The 20,420-nt window shown below is 38.4% G+C and overlaps 1 protein-coding gene across 9 annotated transcripts in view; it reads right to left on the reverse strand.

The window, feature by feature from the left end:
* Window positions 1-20,420, reverse strand: part of TCF12 (transcription factor 12) — a 336,770-nt gene that overhangs the window by 86,988 nt on the left and 229,362 nt on the right. For all 9 annotated transcript variants that reach the window (XM_036495661.2, XM_058665794.1, XM_004578054.4 and 6 more), the window contains one exon: window positions 16,501-16,565. In XM_036495661.2, coding sequence (XP_036351554.1) covers window positions 16,501-16,565 — 65 coding nt within the window. The remainder of the gene's footprint in view (window positions 1-16,500; window positions 16,566-20,420) is intronic.

A 20,420-nucleotide genomic window follows, 5' to 3' on the forward strand; every position in this document is an offset into this window, starting at 1 on the left:
CATCTGATCTAAACTTGGTTGTTTCAACTTAAATTGAGACAGAATTTAGGTAACTTTTAAATTATACATTTAAAAGCTATCAATCAGTTGCATCTAATACATTCATAGTTTTGGACAACCATTACCACAAACTACTTACAGGAGAACTTCAACGTGGCAACAGAAAATCCGATATTCATTGAATCGTCACTGTCCATTCTACCTTCCCCAAACCCTGTTAATTATTATTGTACTTTGTCTGTGTTTACCTATTTTGGTTACTTTATATGAACAAAATCAAACAATATGTGGAGTAGCCCTTGAGGGCTGCTGACACTATAGATAGGGGTTAGAATTTCTGTGCAAAGTGCTGCCGTCTCCCTTATCCCCACCCCATATTTTCACTTCTTTAGAAGTAACTGAAATACACTGGAGCACACATGCAACAATCAACATGTGGAACTAGCTAAAGAGCATTACATCTTCCAGAAATACTTATAATTAAGAGAATTTTTTGACTTTCCAAAAGGTAAATTCTTTGGCCAGGGCTGATACATTTCTGCCCCTCTTTTATTCAAAATTTACTTTACTTTTACTTGAAAGGCACAGTTAGTAAGAGAAGTTGAGAGGGAGAGGGAGGACAGAGAGAGATACTAAGAGCTTCCATCCAGTGATTCACTCTCGCAATAGCCTCAAAAACCATAGCTGGGCTGATTTGAAGCCAGCAGCCTTGAGCCATGCTTTGTCATTTTTCCAGGCATAAGCAGAGAGCTGGACTGGAATTGGAACAACTGATACACAAACTGGCACCCTTATAGAATGCCAGTGCTGCAGGCAGAAGCTTAACCTAACTATGCCATGGCATGGGTCTTACCATATTTCTTTATAATAAGTGAGGAGAAGCAGATTTCATTCCTAAGGTAATATACCATACATGTAAAAACATTATATTGATGTAATAATTTATGAATCATTGTACAAATCCCACCAGATACACTGTCGAGCACACTGGTAGAAAAATATATGATTATCAGACATATGGGATAAACAATCTCAAGATAGTTACCTTCAGAAGAAATGACTGAAGTGAGAAAAAATAATCAATATAAATAACAGAAATTTGTATGTTTTCTCTATTTTCCTAACAATCTAAGAGCTATATATAGATTGATCAATACTGTTCTACTGCTATAAGGAGCATAACCTAAGAATCATTCACTTTTCCATAAATGTAACAGTAAAATTTTCAGTGGACATCTGTTTAGCATTTCTTTCTTTTATTTTGTCCATGCCAGGAACATTAAACATTCCTCAAGTGGTAAAATCAGAATATGGTTCATGGTATTCTAGATGGAACATATTATTATAATTTGCCCAAGGGCAGGGGTCATATACACTGAAATTTTCCTTTAAACATTGCTGGACTTTCAAAAGGATGTTTGCTGCGCAGTAACAACTTATGTTTCACTGATATTATTTTTGGGGGCACCTGCTATATTTACTATTTCATCTACATTTTCCCTGGTGGTCACTGTATATAGAGAAGCAAATGCATGAGAGGATAACTCATCCAACATTGGTTATACCACACCCTGGCACACATATATTATGTAAGATATTGATTTATATTAAACAGCAATGAACCACAGCTTGTAGGACAAAGTAGGCCTGTTGAAAATATTTTTCTAGGAACACAGTGCTGTTCATGTTGCAATGGGGGAGCTGGTGTTTTAATTAAGAATAGATGGTCTATAAAGCATAAAATATTTACCATTTGACTCCTTTCAGAAAATGATTTTAGACTCCTTAATCTAAAGCTCTTTGAGGAGCAACAAGAAACATGTCTGTCTGGTTGAGGAATGAGGTGACAAGGGTAAAACCTCATATTAGTAAAATTTAATCAGTGAGTTATTTCTTTAAAGATGTCCAGTAACATGCATATGATAGTATGCACATAAGACTGTTGTGTAGTCATTAGGGAATGAACCAGCTGACTGAAAAAAAAAACTCATAATCTCTCTTTTCTGTCTCTTTCCTGTGCTTCTCAAATAAAAGAGAAAGCAAACAAAACAAAACTTTAGAAAAATACATACATGAACCACTATCAGGTCATAGTATTGCTGGGAGAAGTAAGAATTAAAAAATAGAACTATGACTAATATCCCACTTAGTAGAAAATATTCTACATTTTTTGTATTTCTCAAAATAATCATGTAATAATAAAAATAAGGGGTCAGAACTGTGTGGCAGCAGGTTAAGCTGCCACCTGCAGTATAGGGATCCCACATGGAGACTGGTGTAGAGACTCTACTTTTAATTCAGCTTTCTCTTAATGTTTCTGGAAGTAGTGGAGGATTTCCCAAGTACTCAGGTTCCAGAACTACATGGAAAACCCAGAAGAAGCTCTAGGCTTTGGCCTGGTGTCCTTGTGTCCCTTTGCGGAGTGAATCAGCAGATGGAGGATTCTCTCTTTCTCTTTTAACTTTGCCTTTCAAATAAATCAGATTTTCTTTTAAAGAATGAAAATAGGTTGAGTAACATTTTAAAAAACATTTTCTTATTTATTCGAAAGTCAGGGTTATATACAGAGAAAAAATGTTTCACCTCGTGGTCACTACCCAAATGGCTGGAATCTACAGTGCTGGTCCAAGTTGAAGCCAAGAGTCAGCAATTTCTTTCAGGTCTCACAAGAGGGTGGCAGGAACCTGAGCACTTGGACCATCTTTCCACTGTTTTCCCAGAACATTAGTAGTGAGCCAGGTTGGAAGAGAAACAGCCAGGATATACAACAGCACCTATATGGGATGCCTAGGTCTCAAGTGGTGGTTTTATTAACAAAGAGAAAATGTTGGACCTTGAATAACCTTTTTATTGTTTCCTGAGCACACATGCTTTGTTCTAAGTAAATGATCTGATGTTTCAGAAGGCCTTGCCTGGGACCAGCATTGTGCTGTAGCAGGTAAAGCTGCAACCTGAGATGCCAATATTCCATAAGGATGCTGGTTCCTGTCCTGTCTGCTCCACTTCTGATTCAGCTCTCTGCTAATGAACCTGGGAAGCAGTGGATGATGGCCCAAGTCCTTGGATCCCTGCATCCACTTGGGAGAGCTAGAAGAAAGTTCGGATTGCTGCCTTCATTGTAGCCTCAACCTGGCATCTGAGGTTATTTGGGGAGTGAACCAGTGAATAGAAGATCTTTCTCTCTCTCTCTTTTTAAATTTATTATTTTTATTGGAAAGGCAGATTTACAGAGACCTGGAGAGACAAAGATCTGGTCCACCACCCAAGTAGCCACAAGGGGCAGAACTGAGCTGATCTCTAGCCAGGAGCAAGGAGTAAAGAGCCAAGAGTTTTTTTTCTGGTGCCCTACCTGGGTGAACCCAGGGTCCCAAGGCTTTGGCTGTTCTCAACTGCTTTCCCAGGCCATAAGCAGGAAGCTGGATGGGAAGCTGGGCCATGGAGACATGAACTGGCACCGACATGGGATCCTGGTGGTTACTACGCTGGGTCCCTCCTCTCTCTGAACTCTGTCTTTTAAATAAATAAAACTAAAAAGAAAAAAAAAAGTGGCCTTCATGAAAGTATTGGGCTAAAATGCCCAATGGCCATGTTTAAGAACTAAAATGTAGTTAACAGGAAACCAGAATGGAGATAGCAGGGACAGACTTCTACATAACAATTAACAATTAAGGCTAAATGCAAATAAAGATGTTACTGATTGGGGCCCAGCGTGGTAGCTTAATGGTTAATGTCCTTGCCTTGAAAGTACCAGGATCCCAAGTGGGCGCCAATTCTAATTCCAGCTACTCCACTTCCTAATCAGCTCCCTGCTTGTGGCATCACTAAGCAGTGGAGGATGGTAAGTGTTCAGGGCCCTGCATACCCACACAGGAGATGAGTAAGAGACTCCTGGCTCCTGCAGCCATTTTGGGAATGAACCAGTATATGAGAATTTTTGTGTCTCCTTCTCTCTGTAAATCTATCTGCCTTTCTAATAAAAACAAGCAAAGGTAAAAATAAGAAAGACGCTTTTTTGTTCCATAGCAAATATTAACGCCACAGAAGACAGAAGTCCTCAGAACAGTAACAACTGCTTCCTTCTCTTTAATCTGTACCATGATCCGTATGATTAAGCACACACAAAAAAATGGCTTCCTTTTAAGAACACAAAATTGTACTTTATTGTGCTAATGATGATAAACTGGTCAGCACTATAAGAAATATTAAAGAACCTTAAAAAAAGGTTTCTCCAAAGAGACTTAGAAAATAAACTCCAAGAAACCTATGGAAAATACAACTGTAGAAACCTCAGAGCTAAATATTGAAAGCCTGAAACACTGGTATTTTATCAGTAACAAAATCACATATTTATTTTCCTTTGATTCCTTGAATATTTAGGTAACAACAAAGTACACTTTTTACTTTTTTCTCTTAAAGTACAATTATTCATCCCAATGTACAATTACTTATAACCTCATATTGATTTTTTGGCCTGTCTGAAATAAATGAGAAGCAGCATTGATTACCACTGATCTTGTCCTGGAGGTATCTCAGGAAAAAAGAATACAAAAATACCCCAGAGGACTCAGAACTAGGCAAAGCAGTTTAATCCTGTGGAGCTGTCTTAGTCAAGGTAGAATTAATACTCTGAAACAACGTTGACACTACTTTAAACATACTCTTAAAATCAATTTTAGTCTTCCATAACCTCACCTATCAAAAATTTATTTAACATGGCAGATTATTCAACAAAAAGTTATCTCCCAAAACATTAACATGGCCTGTATTGTTGTAATAAAGTCTACAATAGGAAGTTAAATTTTCAATTGCACAAGAAAGCTTTATTAGGGCTAGATGTGGTCCGCACAATCATCTGATCTGGTCTTGCAAGAAAATCCACATATGGGATTTGAAATTCAATAAATCTATATAAGGCTAATTTTTGAGCTGATAATTTTGTATAGCCTGTGAATGATGTTAAAAATAATCAAATGACCTTTTTCAGGGAAAAAAGACTCTCACCCTTACTTGACTATAAATAAAATATTATTTCTTTTTGAGGAAAATTAAGACTATGTGACAGACTTTCTAAATAGTTTTTTTTTTTTTTTAAATAGAGCTAAAGAGGGTGTTTTGGGGAGTAGAGACAAAGATCTTCATTTCTCAGATGACTCCAATATCCAGGGTTGGGCTGGGGGCAAACTCAAGGTCATGAATTTTTTCTAGGTCTCCCTTGTTGGTGGCAGGGTTCAAAGCACTTGGGTCATCTACTGCTGCTTTCTCATGTGCATCAGCAGGGAGCTAGATGCGAAGTAAAGCAGATAGGAATTGGACCAGCATCCATATAAGATGCTGGTATTGTGGGTGGCAGCTTTACCTGCTATACCACAATGCAGGCTCTTAATGATCAAGAGGTAAAAATGTCAGCTTGACAAGGCTATCCAGCATTTTATTATAAAGTAAAAGAGAGTAACACAGTAGTGAATTTAGCCAACATCATTTATAACATGAACTTCTGTGAACTACTTTGGAAGGTATTTACAGGCAAGAAGAACATGTTATGTAGTAAAGATGGCACTATCCAGTATCTAGGGAGACTAACATATCAGAACAAATGTGATAACCTTTACTAGTACAGGGAAACTAGCTGAAGTCTTGATAAACACCGAAACAGTTTCTGGGGACTGGCTGTTTAGTCTAGTGGTTCAGGTGTCTGTGACCCACTTCCACTTTAACTTGGTTCAATTTCCAGCTCTGGTCTTGACTCCAATTTCCCACTAATGCTCTCTGGGAGGCAGCAGGTGATGGCTTAAATAATTAAGTTCTTGCAGTCCAAGAGGTAGATCTGGATGGAGTTCTCCTGGTTTGCTTTATGGGCCTGTTTAAGCTCTGGCCACTGCAGGGATTTGGTGAGCTCTTTTTCTATGCTTTCTATCAGTAAATGCCTTAAATTTAAACATTATGCCAGCTGCAACGTTGGATTAAATAAAGTTCAAAATAACCCTGTATCAAAAATTACCAGTATTGTTTCATTATTAGAAGTTTGAGGCACGAAAGTCCTTACAATTTGTTTTCTATTAAAATAAAATAATATTAATACTGCTTTATCTCAAAAAAGTTATATTTACAGACCCACGCAAAATCAGTTACATTCTCCAGAATTCCTTGCTTTCATGCCTTTCCTGTACCCCTGAAATGGCATCCAGTTTTAGTCTAAAAAAGAAAGCACCTGCTCAAAAGATCTGTCTTTCTGAGGAGCTAAGATGCTGAAATTAAAGGTACAGAAGGTGTAATAACACCATCATATTAAAATTATATTTATATCTCACAGCAGCTGAATTCCGCTGTGCTAACACATGTTTTTGGTCACTGAGAGATGAATTGCTCTTAGAACAAAATTAGTATAGCTATGTCGTATTTTATAATTTTGTATTAATTAGAGTAAATTCCAGCATAGTTCAGTTATAAATCCATTGGAAGTTTCAGGGATGATAGCAAAGAACTGAAGAGGCTTTTCACTCCAACGTACTACCAAATAAAAAACAAATGCTGCTGGGCCCAGCACGGTGGCCTAGCAGCTAAAGTCCTCACCTTGAACACGCCATATGGTCGCCAGTTCTAATCCTAGTGGCCCCGCTTCCCATTCAGCTCCCTGCTTGTGGCCTGGGAAAGCAGTTGAGGATGGCCCAAAGCCTTGGGACCCTACACCCACGTGGGAGACCTGGAAGAGCTCCTGGTTCCCAGCTTCAGATCGGCATAGTACTGGCCATTGTGCTCACTTGGGGAGTGAATCATCAGATGGAAGATCTTCCTCTCTGTCTCTCCCTCTCTCTGTATATCTGACTTTGCAATAAAAATAAAAATAAATCTTTAAAAAAACCAAAAAACAAATGCTGGGCTTTAATATTAATTTCTATCAATGATTTAAATAGATAATAAATTTTGAATCTGGGAAACAGACATTCTTGAAATAATTATATATGATGCAAATCCATTAACATTGAACTTTCAGGAATATGATCATAATTATCACAGTGTTGTTAAAGAATTCTATCCTGAGAATCTCATTTGATAGAGATGCAAACTATAGTTGTTATTCTGGGAACAAAGGGATTTTGAATGAGTAATCAATAGCAACTGGCAGAAAATGAGACATTAATTATGATCCTCTCTAGTGTTTTGTCTAAGACAAGATTTCATTAAATGCTTTGTGCAACCTGAATAGTCTGAAGTTATTACCAACATTTTGAACAATACCTTAATTTGAGGATAGATGCGTGTTGGGAGGGTAATACACAGCAAAATAAAAGAAAACATGAAATGCTTTTATTCCTTTCTGGGGTCAGTAAAAACACATCCGTCACCAATAGCCAAGAGTTAACTGGTTTTTTTTTTAAACAAGTCTCAAATCTTATACTCACAATGTGGTCTCTTGAAAATTTAATTTTCATTGTCTATACTTAATGTGTCATGCAGGTTTGAGGACATAATGACAGTCATCCATCTAATGCATCCTGCCAATGTAATCAGCCCAATCTTTCTGATTTGAAAAAGAAAAAAAAAAGCTATCCATATAATGTTAAAGTATTAAAACATGATAATCTAGGTTTGTTTGGGTTTTTTTTAGATTTTTTTTTTATTATTATTGGAAAGCCGGATATACAGAGAGGAGGAGAGACAGAGAGGAAGATCTTTCGTCTGATGATTCACTCCCCAAGTGAGCCGCAACGGGCCAGTGCGCGCCAATCCGACAGTTTGTTATTCTGACTTTCTTATATACTCTTTCAGGACTTCATAGGCCTCCACAGAGTTCCTGTTTCTAAAAATGGTACAGAAAATTTCCTCTTTGGAAGAGGGGAGGGGAGGATATTTATTTATTTGAAAGGCAGTGATACAGCGACAATCTTCCATCTGCTGTTTCATTCTCTATATGGTCATGCACGTTGGCTAGGAAAGGGCCAGGCTGACAAAAGGAGATCAGAACTCCATCTGGGTCTCCCACGTGAGTGTCAGGTACCCAAGTATTTGGGCCATCTGTTGCTGTTTCCTGGGAGCATTAGCAGCAAGTTGGATAGAAAGCACAGCAGCCAGAAATAAGTTAAATGGCACTTAGATATGTAGTGGCTTAACTGACACTGCCACAGCACTTGCCCTTCCTGCCCTGTCCCAATCCTTGGGAATTTCTTTAAAGCAGATTCTTAAAAGGTTATAATAGCATTCTCTGGGCATTACCTGTACATGGCAAACAGCTTTACCCAATGTCTGAATTTAGAAACTTCTGGCTTAAAAAGGGCCCTTTGAAATTGTAGATATTTGGGGAGCGAATCTGTGGATGGAGATTCTACCTTCCCTGTCACTCTGCCTTTTAAATAAATAAATAAATAGCAAACAAAATGCACTCTGAATGTTTTCCTACCTATGTCCTGGAAACTTTGCTTTGGTGACATAAAGAAGCTGGATATGGAAGGTTGTAATGTTAATAGAACAAGAGATTAGGAAATTTCATTTCTCTTTTGCTTTTACAGAGATTGTGTTACATAGTCTTAATACTTTCAGAAGTTTTAATATTTTGAATCCACTCCTTTTCACTTCAATGCTATTTTTCACATGTGGCAAATGATTAGCCTCTCTTTCTACTCCCTTCCACTTCCACAAGTTTACCTAAAATTAACAATCTTCATGTACAAATCACTAAGTTTCAACATTGTTTTAAAGGTTTATTGTTATTGGAAAGTCAGATATATAGAGACAAAGACAGAAATATCTTCCTTCTGCTGATTCATTTCCTAAGTGGCCACAACAATTGGGGCTGAGCCGATCCGAAGCCAGGAGCTTAGAGCCTTCTCCAGGTCTCTCACGTGGATGCAGGGTCTCAAGGCTTTGGGCTGTCCTCTACTGCTTGCTTTCTCAGGCCACAAGCAGGGAGCTGGATGGGAAGTGGGACTGCCGAGACACGAACCGGAGTCCATATGGGATCCCAGTACATGCAAGGTGAAGACTTTAGCTACTAGGCTATCGTGCCAGGTCCCCTCAACAACTTCTAACTTTCTGTTTTTCCTCCATTTATTCTGTTCTCATCCAACTCTTCCTTATTACAATAATTTCAAATTTTTGCTTATTTATGAGTGCGAGAAAGAGAGGGAAATGTGCTATTCATTGGTTCACCTCCCAAATGCCTGAAAAGCCAGAGTTAAGGCTGGGAATATGGAACTAAACCCGGTTTACTTATTTATTTTTAAATAAGGAATTAAGCCATCCTCTGGTATTTTCCCAATCCATAAGCAGGGAGATGGATAGGAAATGGAGCAGCTAGGACTAGAACTGACACCTGTATGGGATGATGATGCTGCCGGAAGAAGATCAGAAACTCAACTTGTAAGCTGACACCCTGTTTCTAGTATCTTCTTCATTAGCAAGAAGCTAGACCTAGGGGCTGGAGCCAGCATTGAATACACTCTTACATGGGTTGTGTGAGATTTAACTGACAATTTTTTTGTTTGTTTTTAATGATTTGGGAGAGGGGAGAAAAGAGGTAAAGAAAAAGGAAAGGGAAAGAGAGAGAACATGAAAAAAATGAATGAATGAATATATGAATCTTCTATCTTCTGGTTTACTCTACAAATAGCTGCAACTACCAGGGTTGGGTCAGGGTGAAATTAGAAGCTTTATCTGCATCTCCCACCTACTGACAGACACTTAATCACTTGGGCCATCGTCTACTGCTATACAAGTCACAACAGCAGAGAGCTAGATCCAAAGAGGAAATAGTTGGGCCTCAAAACAGCACTCTGATACAGAATGCTCAAGCTCCAAACAGCAGTTTAGCTGCAATGTCAGTCCCTTCCAATTTCTGTTACACTCCTGAAACTGGTAATAATTTCTTATTGTATAATACCAAAATATATTCACCTATTTTGGCTTAAGACAGTATCTGAATTCTACTACTTGAGAGGCTGTTTTCTTAAAAAAATTTGGTTTGCAAAAGAATAAACCAGCTGTAAAAAAACAACATTCCCAGAAGGTAAGAATTTTTATCAAGAGAACAGAAGCAAAAAAACAATGAACAATCTTTCCCCTGCTAGATAACCCAACAGTCTGTTTTGTAGCAGAAGCAAGAAGATGAAAGTTCCTACTTACTGTCTGACACGTGAAGAAACTTCACTAGCACAAAACAACATACCATACTCTCTCTTATTCTCTCTGCATTAAAATGATGACTAATTACTCTTGCAAACACATTTTTTCAAGATCACATGGTTCAGCTTTAAACAATTCTAAAAGCATACTGGGTGACAGTCACTTTCACAAGCTACTTCATGAATGAATCATGTCTTGGACAGGTTAAGTATCAATCTGTTAGTTTCACGTCTTTTTAACTTACGTGACCAACAATTCCCATCTCCAGTCTAATAATCTACTCCTAGAGGAATGCTGTCAGTATTAGAAACATGTTTTTTTCTGAAATGTTTAAATCCAATACTCAATTATCTGACATATCCTCCTATCACTAGAGCACCATCTCTCTGCCATTACTGACTGCATCTGTTGTTTCACCTTGTGACATCTAGAATCTTGACCTTTTATCAAGCCGAAGTTTAAACATAGCTTTATTCCCTTTCTTTGAAACCTAGATACATACAATCTATTATTTCAACCATCTTCTTATCAATACTTCAGTTCTCCTATCTTTCTGACATTTATCAGTTATGAAATATTGGGTTAGATCTATAATTCCCTATTGTGTCCAGTTCCACAGCTATCAAATAGCATGAATAATAGTAACAGTTGCAGCAGGAGAAACAGCAATAACACTTCCTTTACAAAGTACTACAGTGATCAAATGGAATACCAATGAGGTCATGCTTGTCTAATAAACAAGTGTGTCAGTTATTATGTATGCATTATCACGAAATTAAAATATCCAACCCGCCTGCAAACTTCATTACTTCAACCATTTACTGTCTGTTTATACATGTTGTCTGCTGGGTAGTACGGTATTGGAACGTAAGTTAAAACAACCCTGCTGGTCATAGGGTCAACAGTCATTCCTGGTGTACAATCTGAGCTGAATCACCAACAGCACTTGAAAACCCTTTTACTTGTCACTAAAGAGCTCAATCAAGCACCAGATACTCTAACTCCTCTGCTATAAAATCTCTGTAAAGTGGATGTATAGCCTCTTCTTGAGCACTTTCAGAGACAGAGAGAGAGAAAAAGTCACATTCTACCATGGTTAAAATAACAAATCCTCAGAATATTTTGATGAAAACTTTCCTCCTTATATTAAGTTGAAATGAGCAATGCTTAACATCTACACAGTCCCAAAACCTTAAAAGTTAATAGAAAAAGTAAATTATGCTTTAAATGCTTAAATGCTTTTCATGTTACTGTGGTTCCAGTTTTGTTTTAATTGTCTTTCAGCAATTCCGCATCTAACAGTGTTATTAAAAAAACATTACTTGCAAGTTCTTTTCTGAATGAGGTCTGGTTCACTTATGACTCATCTGAAATAAAACTGTGGGTCTGGAGTGGTAGCCTAGTGGCTAAAGTCCTTGCCTTGCAAACACCAGAATTCCATGTGGGGACTAATTCTAATCCTGGCTGCTCCACTTCCCTTCCAGCTCCCTGCCTGTGGCCTGGGAAGGCAGTCAAGGATGGCCCAAAGCTCTGGGACCCTGCACCCATGTGGAAGACCTGGAAGAGGCTCCTGGCTTTAAATCATCTCAGCCCCAACTGTTGCAGCCATTTGGGGAGTGAAACAGCAGATGGCTGGAAGACATTTATCTCTGTCTCTCTTTAAGTCTAACTTTCCAATAAAAATAAAATAAATCTCAAAAACAAAAAAAGGAAAATTATTTAGAGTGAAATACAGTATCAACTTCCTTGTTCCGAATATTATTTTATCAATAATTCAACTAACAGTAAGACCCCTACCACTAGGTGGGTTGCTGTATAAAGAAAATTCAAACTGCTCTTTACAATAACCAACTGTCACTAGTCCTATTGGTAAATCAGCAAGCCAGTGTGGACCAGTCACATACAAATGCTCTTGATTCTCTTGAGAGAATTATAAAAAGGTATAGGGGAAAACTAGTGCTTCAACAGAAAATTATGCGTTTCTAGATGTAGGTAAGATTCTGTAAAAATCTAGATAGAAAAGAATCAAGCTTTGCAAGGCACAATGTTTCTGCTGCAACTACCTCACTTTTATATTACACCTAGAAAGGAGCTTGAACCAAGAAGGTATGAATGGGCAGGGCTATATCCAGAAAGACAAACTGAACTAGACCTGCAAAATTCTGCCCAGTGAATGGGTGAAACTACTCCTCCACTACGAACACCTCTTTTATCCTCCTTAAGGGAGGATAACTAGCTTTGTCTCTATTTGTTCATTCATTTCCATACTTTTATTCTATGAATATGTCTGGTTTTGGATTCTATCTTGAACTGGTTGTAGCATAGTAACACATTTCTTCATCAATGAGATAAAAATTTTAGATACTGGTTCATCTTCATAAATGTGGAATAGGCATGGTTTTCCTTTTCTTAAAAAAAAAAAAAACTTTCAACACTTTAAAATTTCCAGGGAAAAAATGACAGAAGCATTACAGCACGAAATAAATATTACAGTTTACTTATCAGTCAATGGTTTCTCTTCCCTTACTACTCCCCACTGTCTTATCCTCCAAGTTCTTAGGGTTCTATATTTCCCTTCTCTGTATCAAAAAAATTCATATCCTTAAGAATTCTTCTCCAACTAGGGTGGCAATTTCCAGGGAGCTCATAATTTAAAAAATATATTTATTTTCATTTTACTTGAAACACAGAGAACTCTTCCATTTACTGACTCACTACCAAACATCGGCAACAGCCAGGACAGGGATATTTAAACCAACATCTGGTGTTTTAACAAAATGCTCATTAAAAGGATCTGGATACGGTGTATTAATGGGGGATTCTAGGCTCTTCAATATGGGATACGGACACAGCAAGTGGTGTCTTTATCTGCTGTGTCAAACATCTGCACCTAGATACTAATTCTTCTATTTCAACTGTCTAGTCTAGTCCCATATACATAACACAGCAAAACAAGGAAACATACATTAGCTCATTTCTGTATTTTCTAAGCAAATATCATATGATATTGCTTCCTTGTTATTTTTCACTAAGAAAGAAGTATGAAAGAAAAGATGAAGTACGTGTGTGTCTGCGTGTGAGCATTTAAATGCCATTATTCTCCAGCTCTGCTTTTTAGTTTAGGATCCTAGATCCTATGGTCAGCACTGTAGCTTAGCAAGAAATGAACTCAGATTCATGTTCCACCTGGCTGCTCCACTTCTGATCCAGCTCCTTGTTTACAGCCTGGGAAACCAGTCGAGAATGGCTCACGTTTTGATCCCTTTACTCAAAGGAGAGACCTGGAAAAAGCTCCTGACTCCCAGCTTCAATTGACCCAGCTAGGACTACTGCAGTCATCTGGGAATGAAACAGTGGATGAAGATTTTATTCTTACCTCCTCTTGCTATAACTCTGACTTTTGAGTAAAAATAAATAAACCTTAAAAAAGGAAAAATTCATTTAAACTGCTATAACAAAATCTTGTTTTTGGAGCTACTAACAAAAACCCTTTGCTTTAATGATAAAGGTTTCTTAATTGTGGCAGTTCTTTAAGAACTGTACTATATCTATAGTTAATAAAAATGTCAGATACCATGATCTGTGTCGCATCAACTGAAGAATGATCTATCAATGTTTCCAGTAACACAGATACAATTCTAAGATTTTAATGGCTCATTAGTTATGTGACTGCTGTGAAGGTAATATGAAACTCAGTTAGCAACATCTTAAACATGAAGTAAGGCCCATCCGGCACTATTAAATTAGCCAGCATTTTGCTGTATGTCAGCAGCATTTTATGTACATTAACAGCACAGTTAATGTTTCTTCGGGGACTTTGTTGAATAAAAATGGTTTAAAGTAGTATATAATTCTGTAGTCACTATTTATATTTCCTTGGATTTTTATGTCATTTGTGGTTAGGTAAGACATTATGGTAGCCTAATGCTGTCTTCCTTCTCTGACTAGCTAAATAAGCACTATCTACAACACAGGATATTATTCTAATGAGAGCAATACACCCTTTTTACTCCTAAAAAGTTAGCTGCTGTCATCTGTCCTAATTCCTTCTTACCAACTTCAACATAGTCAGAGATAAATAACAATAGTGAACAGCAAAGCCATTGTTCTTCTCAAAGTGATGAACCCTGTTTTAAAAGCCCTCCTTTCTTCATTGATGTTATCTGTTTTTGTTGCAATATAGTCTTCTCTGTAATGAGTTTTGTGTTTTCTCCCTGAAGTCATGCATTGCTTCTGCTAATTCTTTTTTTCTTTAAAGATTTATTTTTATTACAAAGTCAGATATACAGAGAGGAGGAGAGACAGAGAGGAAGATCTTCTGTCCGATAATTCACTCCCCATGTGAGCCGCAACGGGCCAGAGCGCGCCGATCCGATGCCGGGAACCAGGAACCTCTTCCGGGTCTCCCACGTGGGTGCAGGGTCCCAGTGCATTGGGCCGTCCTCAACTGCTTTCCCAGGCCACAAGCAGGGAGCTGAATGGGAAGTGGAGCTGCCGGGATTAGAAGCGGCGCCCATATGGGATTCCGGGGCTTTCAAGGCGAGGACTTTAGCCGCTAGGCCATGCCACCGGGCCCGCTTCTGTTAATTCTTTAAAAACCAGATCTTCCTCTCATTTGAATCCTTACAAATCTTGTATACAGAAACATGTAACTATTTTCATAATAAATTTTAGTAATCTTGTTGATTTCTTTTTTCATAGGCCTGCCAAATCTCCAAAATGTTTGTAAACAGCTGTCCAACTCCTAACCACTTCCTCCACTAAACAAACAAAAATGGAGGGTGATAGGTAATGGCACGAACTAAGGAGCTGAAGAATCCTTATGCCACAGTGTAGTTATTTCACAGTTACAACATTAATTATTATTGTAGTGTTGTACACCTAAGATTGAAACATTTTTGATAGAATTAAGATCTGGTATAAACACATTAATCCTTGGCAAAAATGCTAAAGATTCGCCTTTGCAAAACTGAGCAATTATGCAAATAGAATGTAATACTATTTCTAACTGAACAGCAATATCATTGACAATATAAAGTTAGTGGCTGGGACGGTGGCATAACAGGCTAACCCTCGAGCTGGAGTGCTAGCATTCCATACGGGCACAGGTTTGTGCCATGGCTGCTCTACTTCCCATCCAGCTGGCTGCTTGTGGCCTGGGAAAGCCGCAGAGGTCGGCCCAAAGCCTTCAGACCCCACAGCCACGTGGGAGATCTCGAAGAAGCTCCTGTCCTGACTTCAAATCAGCTCAGTTCCAGTTATTGCAGTCATTTGGGGTGAGAACCAGTGGATGGAAGACCTTTCTCTCTGTCTCTCCATAAAAATCTCTCTTTCGAAATAAAAATAAATGTTTATATATGATTTATTATATATAGTTGTAGTTTTAAAACGATTATAATTTCCCATTCATGTTTAATAGTAATATTAGACCATTGGTTTTCAAACAAGTCTGTTTTGGTATTTTATGAAAAGAAACATGTTTCTCTTTTTCAAGTTTTCTCACAAGCACTCAGGTTTAACTTCTGGATGTCTACAAACCAGGTGAAAGTAATAGATGTTAATACTACTTTTGAAAAGTAAGGCAATCAATGCAGAGAAAGAACTGAATTCAGGTCTCTGACTCCAGGTCATTTTCCTTTCTTCTTTTTTTTTTTTTTAAAGATTTGTTTATTTATTTTTATTACAAAGTCAGATATACAGAGAGGAGGAGAGACAGAGAGGAAGATCTTCCATCCGATGATTCACTCCCCAAGTGAGCCGCAACGGGCCAGTGCGCGCCAATCCGATGCCAGGAACCTGGAACCTCTTCCGGGTCTCCCACGTGGGTGCAGGGTCCCAATGCATTGGGCCGTCCTCAACTGCTTTCCCAGGCCACAAGCAGGGAGCTGGATGGGAAGTGGAGCTGCTGGGATTAGAACCAGCGCCCATATGGGATCCTGGGGTGTTCAAGGCGAGGACTTTAGCCGCTAGGCCACGCCGCTGGGCCCCATTTTCCTTTCTTCTTAGCAGCCTTAAATGGTAACTACTACTTTTCTTTTTCTTCTTTTTTTTTTTAAGTGGAGCAGCATTTACATGAACTGACACCCGTATGGGACCTGATTTGAAATGCAGAGCACTTCCAGTGTATCATTCAAAGAAGTTTCAAAAAATATGTGGAAAAATGAAATTACAAGATGTTTATTTAGTGCAAAATATTTTTTAAAAATCGCTGCATATTTAAAAATACACATTTTATATAAAAAACAAAGCAGCCCCACCACATTAAGTCTTACAAATCAGAGGAATACGCAAAGGTGAGATACACTGAATAAATTCCTACCTTCTCTACTATTAAAATTTTTCATGCATCTACAAATTTCACGACATTTGATTCACTAAACTTACTTGACAGCCTGGTAATCCAGTGTCCCTGCTGTACAGAGAAAATGAGCCTCGCTCTGATGTTTTTCCTATAAAATAAAGAACAGAATATATTAAAAATATGTTGTTAGAAAACTTGTCTTCCAAATGATGCATGCTAATTAACATAGGGGTTTGGAAGTAGAAAGAACATATTAGCATAAAACAGAATAAAATCTCCTTAATGCACTTAAAAAGCATGCTATGATCTCAGTCTGTTCAAGTCAAAATCTGATTTAAGACAGTATATAAACACTTTATTTTCAATGAATAAAAAAGACATTTATCTAATATGATCATATACCCACTAAGAATAACGTTTTCTCACAATTGCCTCTAATGAATCCTTTCTTCTTTTTCATACAATATGAAGTACCACAAATACTCCTTAACCCGGATCCCAAGTCCAAGTGTCAGAAATGTTACAGGGCTGGTCCACAGTGTTTTATAGAGGGATAAGCCACTATCTTCAAAGCTGGCATTCTGTAGGGGCATTGAACTGAGATCCAGCTGCTCTATTTCTAATGCAGCTCCTTATTGACCAATGGGAAAACAGCAGAAATGGTGCAAGTCTCTGCGGCCCTGAATCCACATGGAAGACTGGGAAGAAGCTCTTAGCTCCTCACTTTGCCCATAGCTGTTTGATGAATCAACCAGTGCATGGGAGATTTCTATTTCTTCTCTCTTTGTAAGACTGCCTTTCAAATAAATAAAACTAAATCAACCTAAGGAAAAAAAAATAACTACAAAAGAGGAGATAGTACAGGGCATTTTTTAAGAGAGAGTAGAAGTCTCACAGTACCTACAACATACCTTTATACTTATCTGTTTTTTCCTTCTATTCTATTTTAAATTTTATGGTACAATTCCATAGGCTCTGGGATTTCCTCTTTCCCTTCCCCAGATTCCCTCGCTGCCAACCGATTTTCCCATATTATTACAATAGTACAGTACTTCATAAGCAGTTATAAATGCATCATTCTGTTATTTGTTTCCTGACATTGCTGGTTCAGGTAACGGCAGACAGTCCAGCATCCTATTCTCAAGATACATCCAACAGTTTCACTGGAAGTTTACCTTTGATTTGAAAGTAGAGATGCATATTGCATTGGATTTTTACAACTGGATATGATAGTTTCTATCACACAGTTACTATACATTCCCTTAAATGAGACACTATGAAACAAAATCAACAACCGGAATAAAGATGAAACAAAAGATTTACAGTAACATGGAGTTAAGTAACATGCTACTGAATAACCAATGTGTCAAAGAAATGAAAAGCACAAAAGCTCCTTAGAGAAAATGATACTGCTATGTGATTTACAAGTCATTGAAGAATTTAATAAGCAAAAGAAATTATGTTGAAGAAATGTAAATAAAGACTATTAAAATCCATGGTTGCAGGAAAAAAACAGTATTAAAAGGGTTATTTGTCTTACAATTTGCATTCAGGTTGTCTTTTTTTTAAATTAATTAATTTATTTTATTACAAAGTCAGATATACAGAGAGGAGGAGAGACAGAGAGGAAGATCTTCCATCCGATAATTCACTCCCCATGTGAGCACAATGGCCAGAGCTGTGCTGATCCGAAGCCAGGAGCCAGGAGCTTCTTCCAGGTCTCCCACGCGGGTGCAGGGTCCCAGTGCTCTGGGCCATCCTTGACTGCTTTCCCAGGCCACAAGCAGGGAGCTGGATGGGAAGTGGAGCTGCTGGGATTAGAACCGGCGCCCATATGGGATTCCGGGCATTCAAGGCAAGGACTTTAGCCACTAGGCCACGCCGCCGGGCCCTCAGGTTGTCTTACATCAGAGAGAACACATGGTTATTTGTCTTTCTGGGATTGACTTATTTTACTGAGCATAATGGTACTCCTCTGTTTTTAACATACCATAGTTAAAGTATGTACAATGAAATAAATTTGCAAAAATAATTTAACTAGCAGTCTCTTACAGACACATTACTAACAAAGATTTCTGCAAAGATTACCATTCGACAGTAACACCAAAGATGTGTGCACAAGTAAACATGAAATGCTCTTTCTCTATATTCCACCATAAAACCAGTAATGCTTAAAAAGTCACCAAAGAGAGCAAAAATTATTGGCACATACATACATATATAGAATATCATAATTGTAATAGTTATTAGCTTCATATTACATAAAAAAAATGAAGTTTCTTAGTAACAAACCATAGGCAGGTGACATGGTACAGCAAGTTAAGCCACTGTGTAGGGATGCACCAGCAAATTTGGGAGAACCAGGTTTGAATCTTGCCTGACAGACTCAGTGTCTTTAAGAGGAAGCAAATGATGGTCCAAGCATTTCCATTCCTGTCACCCATATGGGAGGTCCGCATGGAGTACATAGCTCCTGTGTTTTTCAGCCAGGCCTACCCCTGGCTATTGTGTCCATTTAGGTAGGTGAGCCAGTGCATAGAAACTACTTTTGTCACTCTGTTTTCAAATATACAGAAGTGAAATGAATAATTTCAAAACATGTTTACAAATGGTTAATGATGCTAAAAATTGATACAGTGCCTAATAAATAACAATTTGGGGCTGGCAAGTGTCTTAATGGTTAAGATACCACTTGGGATGCCTCCATGCTAAGATACCATTTGGGAGTGCCTGGGTTTGAGTCACGACTCCATTTCTGATTCATTTCAGCTTCCTGAAGTTACCCAGATCTTGACACCCATATTGGAGACTCAAGTGGAAATCTAGGCTCCTGAGGTTAGCCTAAAATAACCCTGGCTTTTGTGGGCATTTGGAGAGTGAATTAGCAGATGAAAAATCTATTTGCCGACCTCTCTCCCTCTGCCTTTCAAATAAAATGAAAGCACCCAAGTTTTTTCTTTAATCTATGGGCCAGTATTTGGGGCAGTGGTTAAGATGTGGCTGCAGAAGTTGGAGTGTCGAGGTTTAAGTTCCAGCTCAGCTTCCCATAAAGATTCCTGTTAATGCACACTCTGGGAGGTAGCCTGGGATGGCGCAAATACTTGGGTCATTGCCACTAGTGTCAGATTTGGATGAGATTCAGGTTCCTGCATTGGATCTAACACAGCAATAGCTCTTGATGGAATCTGGTGAGGAGTCCAGCAGATGGAATATACTTCTCTTTTTTATTGACCTTTCAAATAAATAAAAACTGGTAAAACTTAAAAAAAAAAAAAAACCAACCTTGGAAATAACTGGACTAATCAACTTCAGTAAACTATGCTGGATAACTTATGTAGAGCTCTTACAATTACACATCTAGATCACCTTATACATGAAAAACTATCCTTATAATTTTATTACAAAATACTTTAAGAATTAGCAATATTCCTTCAGAGCCCATTAAAAATATTTTAACAGTGTTTTAAGAAAGGCTTCTAAGCTGTTACTGAGGAAGCATCTACTTCAGGGTAAGTAATGTCAACACATAAATATGTAGATTTCAAAGAAAGTGTATTTGTTTTGCATGCTCACCATAAAGCAATATATTCTACATAAAGAACTTTTAGCAAAATATCCACATGAACTAAAGGAAAAGCTGGATCAGTTCATAACATCCACTGGCAGATCCAAGAACCTAGATAGGGTGCAGGACAGGCCGGATCAGGTCAGAACACCAGCCATTCACATTAGGGCCAGGACTCGGGGCTAGCTGGGCTGCACTACGCTACAGTACCCACCAGCATGAGTGGAACTGGGGCAGGCCAAGCTGGGCCAGGCTACACCACAGCATCCACCAGCACACAAGGGCGGGGGTGGGGAAGGGGGCAGAGAGGGAGTGGGTTCTGAGTTTGGTAGGAGAGCTGCAGGGTGCTCCCATGCTGGGCCACTGCTCCAACTGGTGAGTATGAGAACTGGGAGCAGGAAGCAGACAAGGCCAGGTAGGGCTATAACAGCTGTTGGC

The sequence above is a fragment of the Ochotona princeps genome, chromosome 6 (genome assembly GCF_030435755.1).
Source record: "Ochotona princeps isolate mOchPri1 chromosome 6, mOchPri1.hap1, whole genome shotgun sequence".
In the NCBI taxonomy this organism is placed as follows: domain Eukaryota; kingdom Metazoa; phylum Chordata; class Mammalia; order Lagomorpha; family Ochotonidae; genus Ochotona; species Ochotona princeps.